Raw genomic sequence first — 15,595 nt, 5'->3', positions numbered from 1 at the left:
ATTACAGTATGACACTACTCAAACCTTTAAAATGTAGTACAATTTTAAAGGTTTTAGTAGTAGTACTGTGTCCTCATAATCTGCAGTTTTTTATTTTTTATGTAAAAATAAAACAAATAAATAAAACAACTTATTTTAAAAAACATAACCCTCTTATCTTAAGATATTTTTAAGAAATCAACAAATAATATATAAATTGTTTTATCTATCATCCCAAATATTAATATTTGTTGTCTACATTTCAGTCAGTCATATTTTCACATCATTTGTAATTTGTACATAATGCTACAAAATGTATTTGTAAAATATACATATTAATAGTATGATCATTTCATTACTAAATAGTTTATAAAATATAGCTTATTTTAATTAAAAAAATAATCAAAATATGTCATAAATATCCTGCCTTAAAATATTTTTTGTACTATTGATATTAATTAAATTATGGTCTTAAACAGGCTATAGCATTCTATAGTAAACTGTTTCTCAAAACTTAAAAATTTAATAATAATAAGAAATTATTATGATGTGAATTTACTTCTTAAAATTTTACCTGAGCTGTTGCTTTTTGTTGTTGTTGTAATTGTTGTTGTCGTTTCAATAAATGAGTCATTTCAACATCAGTCATAGCTCTTGTTTTTACAGCTGTCTGCTGCTGAACAATTCTTTGTTGAGCTGCAGCAGCTACAGCTGCAACACTTGCAGCTAGTGGAGAATTTACGCTAACAGCAACTTTTCCGGCAACTGTCTGCGTAGTAGTTTGTTGTGTAGCAACTTGCAATCTTTTTAACTGTTGCTGCTGCTGTTGTTGTTTTAACTGTTGTTCCTGAAATTGAAAAATGTTCAAATTAAAATATTATAATAAATTTAAATCAAAATAAATTTTATTTCATTTAATTTTATACAAATTATTTCAGATTATATTTAATTAAAAGCAAAATAGCACTTCTTCAAAGATAAAAAAATAAACATTCAACAGAATCTCAATTATTCAGTACAGTTTATTTTGTTCCATATTTGTTAATAGACTTAGAGAATAAATGTAGCATGTGTATATGTTACATTTATGATCTTTGTAACAATGCTAAAAATTCAAAAGATAAATGAAATATGTAGAAACTAAAATAAAATACTTCATGTCTTTAAGTCAATTATTCTCTATTATAAATACAATTCCATGTCCTGCTCAAAGACACTTAAACCAAAGTTTTTCAAGAAACTTACTTTCATTAATAACTAATTTAAATTTTTATTTTATTTTTTTAACTTTTACCCAATCTTAATAACAAACATCAAAAGTTACAAACATATTATGATAAGATAGAATAATATATACAAAATCTGATTTTTCAAAATCTCTAAATAAAATTTTTTAAAAATCTCAGAAATATCTAATAAAAAAATAAATTTTAAAAATATATTGCACTTCATGATCTTTAACATTTTTTTTGAATGAAGGTTCTGAATTTGTTTGAAAATAATCACATAACTAGATACCACTTGTTAATTTATTTTTTGAATTATTGACTATTAAGATTAGTTATTTAACTTATTTAACAAAAAAATGACAATCTTGTCTACTTGGTTATTTATGAAAGAATTTTAATGATATGTTATTTTAATCATAAATATGTTTGTGGTTTCAAAAATATTGAAAGCAGTCAATTTACTGTTTGTGCATTTATGAATTTTCTATTTCCTCATTATTCATGATTAAAATAATAAAAATAGTTTGTGGGTATAGATTTGATAAATTTAATCAAACCATAAACAGTGAATATGAAACAAATGACACACTGATTTTAAATATTTATACATAAATGAAAATACCTGAATCCTTTGCTGATGTTTTAATAATTGATGAGACTGTCGATATATCTGAAGTTGAGAAGGTGTTAAATTTCGCTGAGTTAACTGGCCTGTATTTGCTGCTTGATTTGTAGGTGTTCCTACATAATATTTTTATTATTAATGGAATGCTAAAATATATTATTATTATTGTTATAAATATATAAATTTAAAGTTAATGCTTTATATATTAGCTTTAAATTTATTATAACCAGAAAAATATAATGATTTATGAGACATGTCTAACAACAACAACAGATAATTCTATAACATCCAAATCTAATTTAAATACTCTGGTTTGTTAAAATGTTGCAATGTATTTTGTACAGTGATTTAACTTGCAGTCCTAAAAGTATTTAATTTGAAAAACTGATTATTATTATTATTACTATCAATATAAATCCAAAAAGTTCTATTAAGTTTTTAACCAGATTTTTTTTAGGAACAAAAGTTAAATATATTTCCTTTTCTTTCTTTTTTGTCTGAATTTCTAATTCTTTCTTTGTGATTTACTAGAATCTCTATTTTATTAAATTACATATCATATCAATACATTAAGAAACATTACTTACATATAGATGCACTAAATAGAAAATTTCTAAACTTAAACCTTACATAAAATTAAGAATAATCTTAAGCAATTTTGATAAAAACATACATTTGAATATAACAGTTCAATCTGTTTCAAGACATTATCTTTATTTTCAGTATACACAAATGGATATAAATTTCCAACAGAAATAAAATTTGTGGTATTAAGTCTGTTAATGGTAATAGTAATTTCATTTTACTCCATCAAAAAATATCTCTCATATTTGCCTAATTACATTTAAAATACATCTTTGATATTAAATTATTTTAAAGGATAAAACATTTAAAACTATTATAAAATGAAAGTATTCATTGCTAATTAATCATTTATTTTTATTAATAATGAGTAAACTAACAATAATCAAATAGAAATAACTTAATAAAAATAGTAAATTTTTTAATTATGATGATTAAAAATGAAAAGCAATAATTTTTATTTCATTAATTTTCTTTTACATTAACTTTATTTTTAATTCAATTACTTCATTAACATCCCATATTCATATTAAGAAGAATGATAAGTGATGAGTTTGGAATAAGATTTTCATATTCTTATACAAATTCAAGTTTACAAATTTAATTTTAAATGATACAACATAATTTTAAAAGCAGAATTTGAAGACAATAAATGTATTTATTTAGCAAAATTATCATAAAATCAACATAATTTGTAGCATTCATTAAAATAAATTCAACAGTTCAATTTATTAAATTTTAGATCTAAACTTATTAATTACCTGCTGTAACAGTACCAGCTACACCAAGTCCTGAAGTTGCAATTCGTTGGGATTGTTGTAACTGTGCAGGAGACAGACCAGCAATAGAAACAACAGCAGGTGTTGTTCCAGATACTACTCCTGTAACGGTTGTTGTTGTTAATGATCGCATCTGTCCAGCAGCAGCAGCAGCAGCCACCATTTCCTGAACAGTCATAGTAGTAGTAGTGCAACTGGATACAGTTACTGCTGGTCTCTGTGCACGTAGAGTTGATCCCAGTGCAGTGACAGTTGCAGTCTGTAAATTATTTATTAAAAAAATTACAAAAATATTTCTAAATAAAAAACAAAATAAATACTTGATAATAATGATGTAATGAAAATACTATTTATTGAAAGAATATAATTATTTTATGAATAAATCTGCAATTGTTTTAGTCTCTCAGTAACCAGGACTGCTAAGAGAAGAACACTGAAGAAATTATCTGAAAGCCTATGGAAAATAATAAGCTATCATAATATTTACAAATTTCAAGAAATTTTCATAATTTTGACAAGTTTTAAACAAAATGAACCTAATTATTGTTACATAAATATCCAAAATTTATTTCTATGATGTGTAGTATGAAAAGAGACCTATCATTAATACTGAGAGATAGACTAGAGTTCATCAAGTCTAAAGCTTGCCTCTCTGCAATGCTATCAGCAACATCTTCAATTACAGAGAGGCTATATCAGTCATCAAATTTAAAAACCAAAAATATTTGTCAATTTAAGTGTACATATTTGATTCAATAAAATAATTTTAAATTTTAATTTTTAATGGAAATTAATTATTTTTCCACTACTTCAGATGTTTTCTGTGAGTAATTGATTCCACAAAAACAGCATGTAAATGAAAACCACATAAACGCAGCCATGAAAAGTTGTTTAAAATAGGGGTTTGTTCTATATTCTCAAATTCAGTATTTTATTCTTACTCAGGTGGAAAGTTTAACTAAATTTTTTTTTAAAATATACATTTATATATATAAGAAGTTACTGATAACAAAAACCATATTTTGATGTAACTATCATTTATTTCTATAAAATTATTTAAAATTTTCAATCAAATTAAAGTGAATCCAAGTAAATAGAGAGATTACTGTATATGTAATTTACACAAAAGCTTAAATTTCTGTATTTCTTTAAAAAATAATTGAATTTAAGAAAAATAAAAAAGTTATCAATAATTTAAAAGATATACTTTTACATTTTTGTAATTTATAAATAATAAATCTAGGATATTAAGAAATTCATTAATTCTTTAATGAACTAATAAATAATCAACATTATGAATATTTATTCATCTTTTAACTGAAAGGTATTATTATTTCTTTTATATTCAGGCTTATTCTTTTCAAATATTTACTTGCACTTCTAGATTAGATCAATGCTTCCTATTGTATTATTTTCATTACTGTGCAAAGTTATTTATAATAATTTTATTATTATATTTTAATTATCCTTAATTCAAGTTTTATTTTTAAATATTACTGAATCAATTTATCTTTAGTGCCCAATTTATAAATAAAATTATGCTATAATTTTTATAATGTTGAGAAAAGTTTGTTGTTGAATAAAATGTTAATTTATAATTCATTTGTTTATGAAATAGTTTTGAACTATGAAATTTTTAATATATAAATATAATTTGTTTCTTCATTTTCTCTCCTTTTCCATCTTAAACACTACAACATACAATACAAGAAAATAATTGTAATTTATTCTACAAAAAAATGAAATTTGGGATATGGCAGAAACATGACATGTTTGTTTGCATGCAATGCTTCTGCCAGATGAAATATCAATAAATCTGTATTAGAATTTATAACTTACTGGTATTGTCCCTTGTGCTGCAACGGCATTTGTTGTTGTTTGCCCTAGAGTTTTAGTTATACTACCAAATGTACTTGTGCCATTACCAGCTGCTGTATTAACAACAATTCCACTGGGTAAAGATTTAGCCAATGATACTGTAGTGACTGTTCCAGCCTGTAATCCTGTTTTAACTTGCTAAATCAAAATCAAAATAATACAATTAAATAAGTTGCTAAATTTCATATATCCTATTCAAATAACTATTTTTTAAATAAATAAACCAACAATTTTTAAAATTAAAATATTTTGTTTTAAATTAACTAAACAATTTTTTCTAACATGAAGTACAAATAATAAAATTTTTATTTATATTTTAAATTAGATTCACTAAAAACATTTAATTTATTTATAGAAACATGCAACAATATCTTTCCAACATGATTTTATATGTATCAAAATTTCAATGATTTCTTTTTAGTGACTCTAGTAATTTACACTAAAAAGAAATGTATCATCATCAATCATCTAACAAAATAAAACTCCATTATATGCACTACATTCTTATTCATTTTATTTTTAACTATTGAAGTTCATGTGTAATAAATACTTCTGTGTAAACCAATGATTTTCTTGCTTTTGTCATGAATTAAAATTGTTTTGGATGGCATTGCGACTGGTGTTTAAGTGTTTATGGCATCTCCATAAACACTTCCTCTCTAGTATCTCATTTTTGAACATTCAGTTCTCTGTGCTGGCAGTCATATTCATCTGGATTCTCCTTTTTTGGCATTTGCCATCTTTCCTTTATAAGTATATTTTTACAAATAAATAAATCAAATCATAAACATCAGTTAAGGAAGTCAACATTTTTATTATAGAAAAAAATTTTGATCAAAATCTGACAATCCTCAATTTAGAACAATAGTCATTGCCAGAATAATAATAAACCCAACATTCATTAGTCTACACAAGCAAAGGAAAATAGTCATACACTATAATGAACACAGAACTCGCATCTGTCCAGCAGCAGCAGCAGCAGCCACCATTTCCTGAACAGTCATAGTAGTAGTAGTGCAACTGGATACAGTTACTGCTGGTCTCTGTGCACGTAGAGTTGATCCCAGTGCAGTGACAGTTGCAGTCTGTAAATTATTTATTAAAAAAATTACAAAAATATTTCTAAATAAAAAACAAAATAAATACTTGATAATAATGATGTAATGAAAATACTATTTATTGAAAGAATATAATTATTTTATGAATAAATCTGCAATTGTTTTAGTCTCTCAGTAACCAGGACTGCTAAGAGAAGAACACTGAAGAAATTATCTGAAAGCCTATGGAAAATAATAAGCTATCATAATATTTACAAATTTCAAGAAATTTTCATAATTTTGACAAGTTTTAAACAAAATGAACCTAATTATTGTTACATAAATATCCAAAATTTATTTCTATGATGTGTAGTATGAAAAGAGACCTATCATTAATACTGAGAGATAGACTAGAGTTCATCAAGTCTAAAGCTTGCCTCTCTGCAATGCTATCAGCAACATCTTCAATTACAGAGAGGCTATATCAGTCATCAAATTTAAAAACCAAAAATATTTGTCAATTTAAGTGTACATATTTGATTCAATAAAATAATTTTAAAAAATACTTATATAAAAATATAAATAAAGTCACCTGATAAATTCATTGCATTATCTATTATCTTTGATAAATGATAATGCTAATTATTTATTTTAAATTTGCAAATCTTGGATTTATCTTGGACGTAATTTTCTGATATCGAAGGAAAATTTTGAATAGCTAATAAGTTTGTATTTTATTTGTTTAATTAACTAAATCCTATAACAGTAAGTTAGTGTAATTAGCAAATAATTTGGTTTAATAATAAACTGAGTTAATGTTGGCAATCTACTTATTTTGTCAATTCTTCCTTCCTATATTGTAGTAAAATGAACATACTTTAAATTAAAATTTTGTAATTTAAAATATTTGAATAAATTCAATAATAAAACATAAAAAGTTAAAAATGGCAAAATTTATTATAATTATGGCATTTAAATAGTAATTCTTGCACATAAAATTATAGAAAAGGTCTATATACAACAGTTTTTCCATAATTTAATGCAATTTGGATTTAACTTTTTAAAACATTAAAAATTTTATGTGAAAATAATTTTAACAATTTGAAATATCTTAAAAATTACCGTGTATCTCGGCAGATAAGATGAGATATAAATTTTCATCAAAGTTTTATAGTTTTAGCATATATCTGTCCTATAAGATGACCCCCAAACTATCAACAGCCTATGAATTTAGTTTAGATCAGCAATCATCATCCAAATAATAATAATACTGTATAGCAGGGGTGGCCAACCTTTTTAGCAAGCGGGCCAGATTTCAGAAATAATATTTCCTGCCGGGCCACGCACCTAGTATTTTTTTTGTTAATTAAAGTAAACAAGCAAGCGTGCTACAGCTTCAACCACATTTTTGCTTTCCAGTATGTGAGATCGTGGTCAAACACTTGCCTGGTTTAATGTAAAAAAAAAAACACAAAAAATAGATATATTTATTTTTTTGAAGAAAATAAAACATAACCGAGAATCATTTATTTAATAACCGAGAATCGTATTTATTAGACAATTTAAAAATATTTAAAAGTGAGACATCTGATTTTGTTTTACAAAACTAAGTGCATCAAAATTTATCTCCACTGATGTTGTCGCTACACGCAAACAGTTTTCCAAATGAACATCAGTAATTCGTGTTCTCACTTGTGATTTGATGTACTTCATGCGACTAAAAAGTTGTTCACACGCATAAGTATTTCCAAATAGCGAAACCGTCGACAGAGCATGTTTGTAAAACGCAGGATATTTATCCTTGCCCAAATACATTTCATAGAACTCTTCCAAACCTTCTTAACTCTAATGTTCATTTGGTGATATGTACAATAAAGTTAACATTTATGTTCATTTGACCTAGCTCCAAGGGCCGCAACACGACTCCTGGCGGGCCGCATGCGGCCCGCGGGCCTCATGTTGGCCATCCCTGCTGTATAGCATATACAGAATTATGTCCTATTTGTAATTTCTTATTTTTTTGCTAATGGCAGCATTGCCTTGCAACTGTTGCAAAACATTGGCACTCATTTAGAATTAGGGTAATGACCTTGACTATTGTCATATGGGCTATTCTATTTTGTGCACATACTCTACTCTCTTCTAGTAAATAATCACGGTTTGTCTGTCTTTTTATTACGGTTTTAATTTATATAAATTTCAATCTAATTTTTATGTATCTGTCCTGTAAGACAACCCCGGACTTTTTTTATGATTCAACTATCGTCTTATCTGCCGAGTTATAAGGTAAATGAAATTCTGTAATTTTCTATATAAAATAAATTAGTTTGGCATTAATTTCAAATAAGAAATAAATTTACCATTGCTTGTATTTGTTGAGCTTGTGATAAACTTGCAATAACTGCTTGAGCAGTTGGATGCTGTATTAACCCAGAGACTTGGCTGGAACCAGAAACTTGACCTGTTGCAGTTTGAGCTTGTTGTGGCTGTGGCTGTTGTTGCTGTTGTTGTTGCTGCTGCCTCTGGGCCAACTGTTGTTCTGATGAAGTGACAGACTAAAAATCAAATTATAAAACAATTATTAATTTTTAATGAAATAATTTTAATTAAGTTATCGACTATACAGATAATTATTTTAGAGTTGAACTTGGTTAATTCGAATTTTAAAAATTCCCTTTGAGTTTCCTATTAAATGTAATGGTTAAAATTACCTGTTTAATTCAATTTTTTTTCTAATTTTTAGATAATTTAAAATTGAAGTAGTCCCCTATTTCAAAAGTTATTAGTGTTTTCCAATTACAAAATATCTGTTTTCCAGGAATTGTTGCCTGACCTGTAGTTGTCCTTTCTCCTTTTGTGTCCTAGTTTATACACATACAATGGAAGTGGGAAGTGAGAGAGAGAAAGCAGTTGGTGACCCACTGTTTTTAAACATGGACTGTACTTGAAATTTCTAGAAAATTGAAATTCCCACTGCATCATGTCATGTGCTAACAATTCATCTTTAATTGTTTAATATAGTACAGTAAGTATGGTAGGCTTACTATACTGTCCATTTACTGTACAGTACAATACTTTAGAGTAGCAGTGTATTTTATTTTAGTTGCATTTTTTTACTGAACTGTATCATGTCCAAGTGTGGATCATACAATAATTCTTTAACTCTGGAGAGAAAGGTCAAAGTAATTAACAAAGTACAAAAAGGAATAAAGAGAGTAATGTAATTTTTGCTAAAGAATATGGTATACCCATAGCACTTTACCAACTTTCATGATAAATAAAACTAAAATCATAGACTAAATATTTGGAATAAAGAAGATGGTGCAAACGGAAAATATATGAGGGGAGCTAAGTATCTTATAACTGATGAATGTGTTTTAAAGTGGTTTCAAGAATCACAACAACATAATGTACCTTTAAGCAGCCCAGTGATATATATCAAAGCATAAGAGTTAGCCAAGAAAATAGAAATTATTGATTTTAAAGCAAGCTCAGATTGGTTTGACAGTTTTAAAGCTAGAAATAATTTAACATTTAGAAAGATTTATGATGAAAGTGCATTGGTAGATAAAGAAAAGACTGATGAATGATTTAGTGTCTGAACTTCTTGCTGATTATGAAACAAAAAATATGTTTAATGTTGAATGAACAGATCTTTTTTCTCAACTGTCTGCCAGACAAAACATTCCTCTTTAAAGGTGAGTGATGCAGTAGTGGCAAAAACAGCAAAGAAAAAAATAATGATTTTAATAGGAACAAACATGGATGGCACTAGAAATTTACCAATGTTAATTATTGGAAAATCTGGAAAAGTGAAATGTTTTAAATTGGTGAAAAGTTGACCTGTAAAATATGAATCCAACAAAAAGGATTGGATAACTAGTGAACTGTTTCGAAAAATAGCATGTAATACTGGAGAAGAAAATTTTACAGTGCTAATAGATAAGTTTGAATGTTTACCAATAATTACACTGCCCATCATAACATTCTTCAGCTGACATGCATTAAACTTGCATATTTTCTACTTAAATGACTTGCATTGGTGTAACCAATAGATCAAAGTGTCATTCAGAACCTCAAACATTTGTATTATCAACAAGTGGTTTGGAAAATCTCAGAAAACATAGATCCCAACAAGCAAATGAAAACTGATCTTGATGCAGTTCAAATGATATGCAAAGCTTGAAAACAAATCACAGGCCTTAACCATAATCAAGAAAATGACTTTGAAGTCACTTCAGAAGAACCTACAGTGATGCCAGTTCCAGAACAGTGGATTAATGTAATAGTTAACATCACTTATGATGCCTACATAAATATTGACAATGAAGTTTCAATTTGTGAACAGCTTGCAGACAGAAATTGTTAAGGAGTTAAGAATTAAGTTACAGAATATTCTAATGAAGATGAAAATGAACCTAATGATGCAAACAAAACACATTCCTATTCCAACAACTACAGAAGCTGTGGACATGTCAGAAAGAAATAAGATGGTTTGTATAAGCTGAAACTAATGTTACAAAGCACATCCATTCCCTGGATGAACTTGAAGATTTTATACATCGTATAAAAACAAAAATGAAAGTTTCAAATTTTTTCAAATAAAATACAGTAATGTAATTGTTTTCTTTACAATCATACTGTTGACTAAACATCAACAGTAATAAAGCATAGTTCAAATTAAGCAAATAGCAAAAAACAAACGCAAAACTGGTCTAGACTGAAAAAAAGAAAATGTGATTGTGAAATTTCAGCAACCAATCATTTACAAGCAAAGGAGAAATGGCAATAGTAAAACCAAAACACTTCTGACATTCTGTTTTTTAACCACTGTTGGATATTTGTTACAAAAAATAATATGTTAAAAAAAAGGATATTGGTGAGAAAAACATTTAAAAACTGTGAATTACAAGAATATCATCCTAATTTTGATGTCTACTCTGTTGAGTGATAATTTTGTAACCATTTTAAAAACCACTAGAAACACATGATAACAAATAAAACTATGATTAGTGGCAAAATTTTTTGCTAGTGAAAAAGTTTGACAGTTCCAAACTTCTGAGCAATTTGAAAAATGGTAAGATTTACTGGAAACAATGTCATATGACATGTTATTCACTCTCTTTTTTTTGTAAGTACACTGTATCTATACAACTTAATAATTATCAATGGAATTGGTTAATCTGAATTATTTTGCACTCCTCTTGAACTTCAAATTAACCATGTTTGACTGTATTTTAAAATATTAACAAAATAGTACAATATCAGAAAATTTTCTTACTGCTGCTGCTTGAGACTTTTGTTTTTCTCTATTGATTCGTTCAGCACGAATAGCTGCAACTTGTATAGGATTTAAAGGTTGATCATAATTGATTCCATTATCTACTAAAACTTGAGCGTGCTTTGGATTTTTACCAGCAGGGTTGTTCACATACCATGATTTTAATGTTGGTGTTCTTTTATTAGAGACAGTCTTTATTGTTTCAAATCTACTGTTATATAAACTGGTAAAAGATGCATTATTATCTTGAATATATAACTGACTGGTTCTCATTGGTCTGTTATTTTTAGTCTGTAAAATATTAAATGATGATTTTAATTTCATGTTTTAAACAGTATGCTTATAAATTATAAACCTTACTTCTTATAGCATTATTTTAATATTAAAAAATATATAAATAAATAGTGAATAGTATATTAAAATTTATATAAAAATCTCCTTGCAAAATCACTATAATAATTTATTAACTAATAAGATATGATATTCTATTTATATGCAAGAAAAATATAGAAAAAGTCATGAAAGTACTTCAAACTATAAAATCTTGAAATGACTTAAGAAAAAATTGTAAGAAATTATCAAGATCAGATAATTTAAATAAATGTAGCAACAAGCTACTGTGAAGATGTAAAAATTAATCTATTCTATTTTAAATATCATACCAAATTTTACCTTATATATTCCTTTTGATTTTTTCTGTTTCTTTGGATTAGTGTCATACAAAATTTTTCCTTCTTCACGTGGAACAATGACACTCTCATACCTATTTTTGCATTGTTTTGGAGAACGGAAAATTCTGCTTATAGAATTCACAACATCTGCAACCAGATCCCAATTTGGAATATGAGCAGGAGATAACACAGTTAAATTCAAAGGCAAGTCTTGCAGATTTTGAATTATCTATGAAATATTTTAAAAATTTTATTAACAAATGAATTACACAGAATAACATTTTTCTTCTACACTATTAATTTTTAGTACAAAATACAAATGAGAAGAATTGATAAATTTTTTAAAATAAATATATTTGAAATTTATTATAACACATTCATATTTTTTTAAACTTTTACCTGAAGAATTGCCCAATCTTCATGAATTAGCCATTCTGGGCTGTCTTGATCTGTGTCAACAGTTGGTTTATTCACAACAACTGGAGTATGTTTCACACTGGTCAAACCCAAACCTAATGATTTAGAATATGTAGTGGTACTCATCATAATGCCTTTTACTTTCTGAAGTTTGGCTTCTCTTCGCATTTTTAGAATTGCTGCAGTAGGACGATCAAACAGAGAACGTGGAATATGAACTGTTTCCTCTTTGCGAACTTTCTGTTTTCTTGTTGTAGTTACTATTTTATTAATAAAATTCAAATATAAGATTACACAAAAATAAAAATTAAACATAATTTATTCATTATATTTATAATAAAGGCATCCTCTACTTAATGTCAGTAATCCATTCCTGAAAATTAGACATTCTGTGAGAAAATGTTAACTGATAAGTCTATTTTCTATTGTAATAATTGAGAAAAATTATAACTCAACATAGCATTAATCAAAAACTCTCAACTAATTTCTGAAAACATAACTGAAGTATGCTGATATATATGTTACAAGTTATCATATTAGGATATAAAATGTTTAATGCATTGCCTTCTGATCACCAAATAATTAACACAATTGTTAATAAATAGTTGCTTTGTATATAGTAACATGTAAAATTTATATATTGTATCATTTATGAATAAATACTGCATAGCAATAAGAAAATTTGTTTTTAAAAAAAGGCAAACAAATATTAAGTTTCAACACATTCTTAACATTTCTGTTAGTTCTATAAATTTAATAATTAACTGACTAGTGTTACTGATGTCTGAAAACATGTTTAGGTGGTATTGGTATGATATAACTTATGATTCCTCTTCCAGTGCCATCTACATTCAACAAACATATTCTCTTTCTTGACACTTAGATCATTTAGAATCACATTTTTATGTGATTTTTCACCAATTATATTTAAAATGTAATTTAAAAGTTTTCCCATATATTTTGTGAACAATAATGCACTGAATTTTTTGGAATTAAGCAAAAATTTTCTTATATACACACTGGAAAAAAACAGTTGAGAGAAACATACTTCTATGAAGTTTAAGTATTATAAACCAAAAGATGTTCTAATGAAAAAATCTTAAGTGTGGGATGCCTACATTCTGTGAGGCCCAGGAAATAGCCCCTCCCCCTAAAAAAAGGAAAGATATGTAAAAATTTGTTATGTTAAATCGTCAGGAAAGCAAATTATAAGTGTCGAATCGGCGACACCCAACTTTGACGTCGACGCTCATCAAAAGTTGACGGGAAAACAAAATTTTAGATATAAAAGAAGAAATTTAAAATATTAAAAGTTAAGACGCAGTTTAGAAAGCAAAACGAAACTTGATAAAAAAATGTCTAGATGAGCGAAGGTGTCATAGTTAACAATTAAACGATCAGATTCGAAAAGATGGTGTCGGATAAACCATCTCCAACCGACCTTTTCCACAAACTTAACGAAGCTCCATTTACACCTGGAGACAGGTGGATGACCAATTGGAAAACGGTGATGTAAGATCTATCCAATTGACAAGGAGCCAATTGCAAAAATCCTATAAAAACGCAAAATTCAAGGACATCGGGACTTCCACTAAGACTTCCTCTAAGACTTTTCCACCTAGACTACATGTTGTGTTCGTTTATTGACAGCTGTTGTGCTTTTTTTTCATCTTTTGTGTGCTGTCACTGCAGATCTCGAACTTCTCACTCGACGCAGTCACGGGGCCCCTCCAGCATAGGACCAGATCGACACCGAAACCAACTTACGAAGACAACCCGAAGTTCTGAACTTAAGGACCTTTGCCAACAAAAATTATGTAAGCATTATCATCCGGAATAAACGGTTTACCTTTGTAAACACTTGTCTTTGCTGCCTTTAAAAACCGCCACCCACATACGCTAAGACCTTAGACCATCCCGACGGTAGGGAATAAAAATCTCCCCCCAATCGGCGTTCTTACAATTTCAATTAAATTAAAATATGTTATAAACCAAAAAAATTTTAAAAACAGTTTATCTACATATTCTAAAATTTATAAACTTCCTTACAGCAGATTCAAAATGAATATCACTAGAAGAAAAATAATCAAAAATGTTTTATTTATTATCTAATCAAATTACATGTAGAATATTTATTTACGTTATCAAAATGTATGCTTTTAATTGTAAAATATGTCCATTAAAATATAATTTAATTTTTACCAATAAATAAAATTTCAATCAAAGTCTACATAAAAATATAATTAAATATTTTTTACAATTAAAAAAGTAATTAATAAGTTTTCATACCTGTTACTGTATTATCAACCTTCAGACGTTTTGTTTCTTTTTTTACATATATTGGAGGAAGCTGTGATTCAGGCATTATTGTGTGTTCATAAAGAAATCCCATACTGTAATCAATATACAAGTCATTTTCTTCTTGTGGTGGTGTTGGAGGTGCCCATATCTAATATTTGAATGACAATAAAATATTAGTTAAATAACTAAAATTTTAGATTCCTCATTGAAGAGAATGTATTGATAATTAAGAATAAAAAATCAAAAGTTGTTAACAGTATAAATATTCACAGTTAATTATATAGTTAAATATTATGTAACTAATATAATCTGACGTTATTATCATATGATTTTCTTTACTTTTCATTAATGCACTTTTATTTTAAACCCTAAAAGTCATCCTGTATTGATTATTAAATTGTATTACAAATGCTTCATTAAAGTGTATTTAATATGCCTCAAAAAGCATAAATACAACATAAAAAAAAGACAATCTTACACTGTGTTGTCCACATGGCCCAAGTGGAAGGCTCAATTGTAAAGTGGGAGGAGGCCAACATCATACAACCAGTGCATTCACCATTGTTAGAGACAAGTACAGAACAGTTAGAAATATATAGAAGGAAGTTAATGGACAGGTGTCCAAATGCTAGGGATGCTGAAAGATTACCATCAGCATGGAAATACATCATACAGGAAAAACTAAAAAATGCCAGTTTATAGATAGCCCTTCGATCAAAGAAGCAGTATTACATTTTCATTTCTGGCTTCTCATTACATATTAACACATTTGTAGTAATTATATTTTGTTTCATTTTTTATTACAGTAGAACCTCG

The 15,595-nt window shown here is 27.2% G+C and overlaps 1 protein-coding gene across 2 annotated transcripts in view; it reads right to left on the bottom strand.

Annotated features, from left to right (window-relative positions):
- The window catches only part of LOC111633573 (E1A-binding protein p400-like), a 38,432-nt gene extending 23,486 nt beyond the window's left edge, over positions 1–14,946 (bottom strand). For both annotated transcript variants that reach the window (XM_023378165.1, XM_023378166.1), the window contains exons 1-9: positions 14,768–14,946; positions 12,461–12,738; positions 12,063–12,290; positions 11,391–11,681; positions 8,470–8,664; positions 5,034–5,210; positions 3,177–3,453; positions 1,831–1,949; positions 554–826 (exon numbers count right to left, since the gene is read on the bottom strand). In XM_023378165.1, coding sequence (XP_023233933.1) covers positions 554–826; positions 1,831–1,949; positions 3,177–3,453; positions 5,034–5,210; positions 8,470–8,664; positions 11,391–11,681; positions 12,063–12,290; positions 12,461–12,738; positions 14,768–14,870 — 1,941 coding nt within the window. In that variant the 5' untranslated portion in view covers positions 14,871–14,946. The remainder of the gene's footprint in view (positions 1–553; positions 827–1,830; positions 1,950–3,176; positions 3,454–5,033; positions 5,211–8,469; positions 8,665–11,390; positions 11,682–12,062; positions 12,291–12,460; positions 12,739–14,767) is intronic.
- Between the last annotated feature and the right edge of the window lie 649 nt (positions 14,947–15,595).

Source organism: Centruroides sculpturatus, unplaced genomic scaffold (genome assembly GCF_000671375.1).
Source record: "Centruroides sculpturatus isolate CEXI.00-Female unplaced genomic scaffold, Cexi_2.0 scaffold932, whole genome shotgun sequence".
NCBI lineage: Eukaryota > Metazoa > Arthropoda > Arachnida > Scorpiones > Buthidae > Centruroides > Centruroides sculpturatus.
The sequence above is the reverse complement of the archived record's forward strand: the minus strand, read 5'-3'. Positions and strand labels throughout refer to the sequence as shown.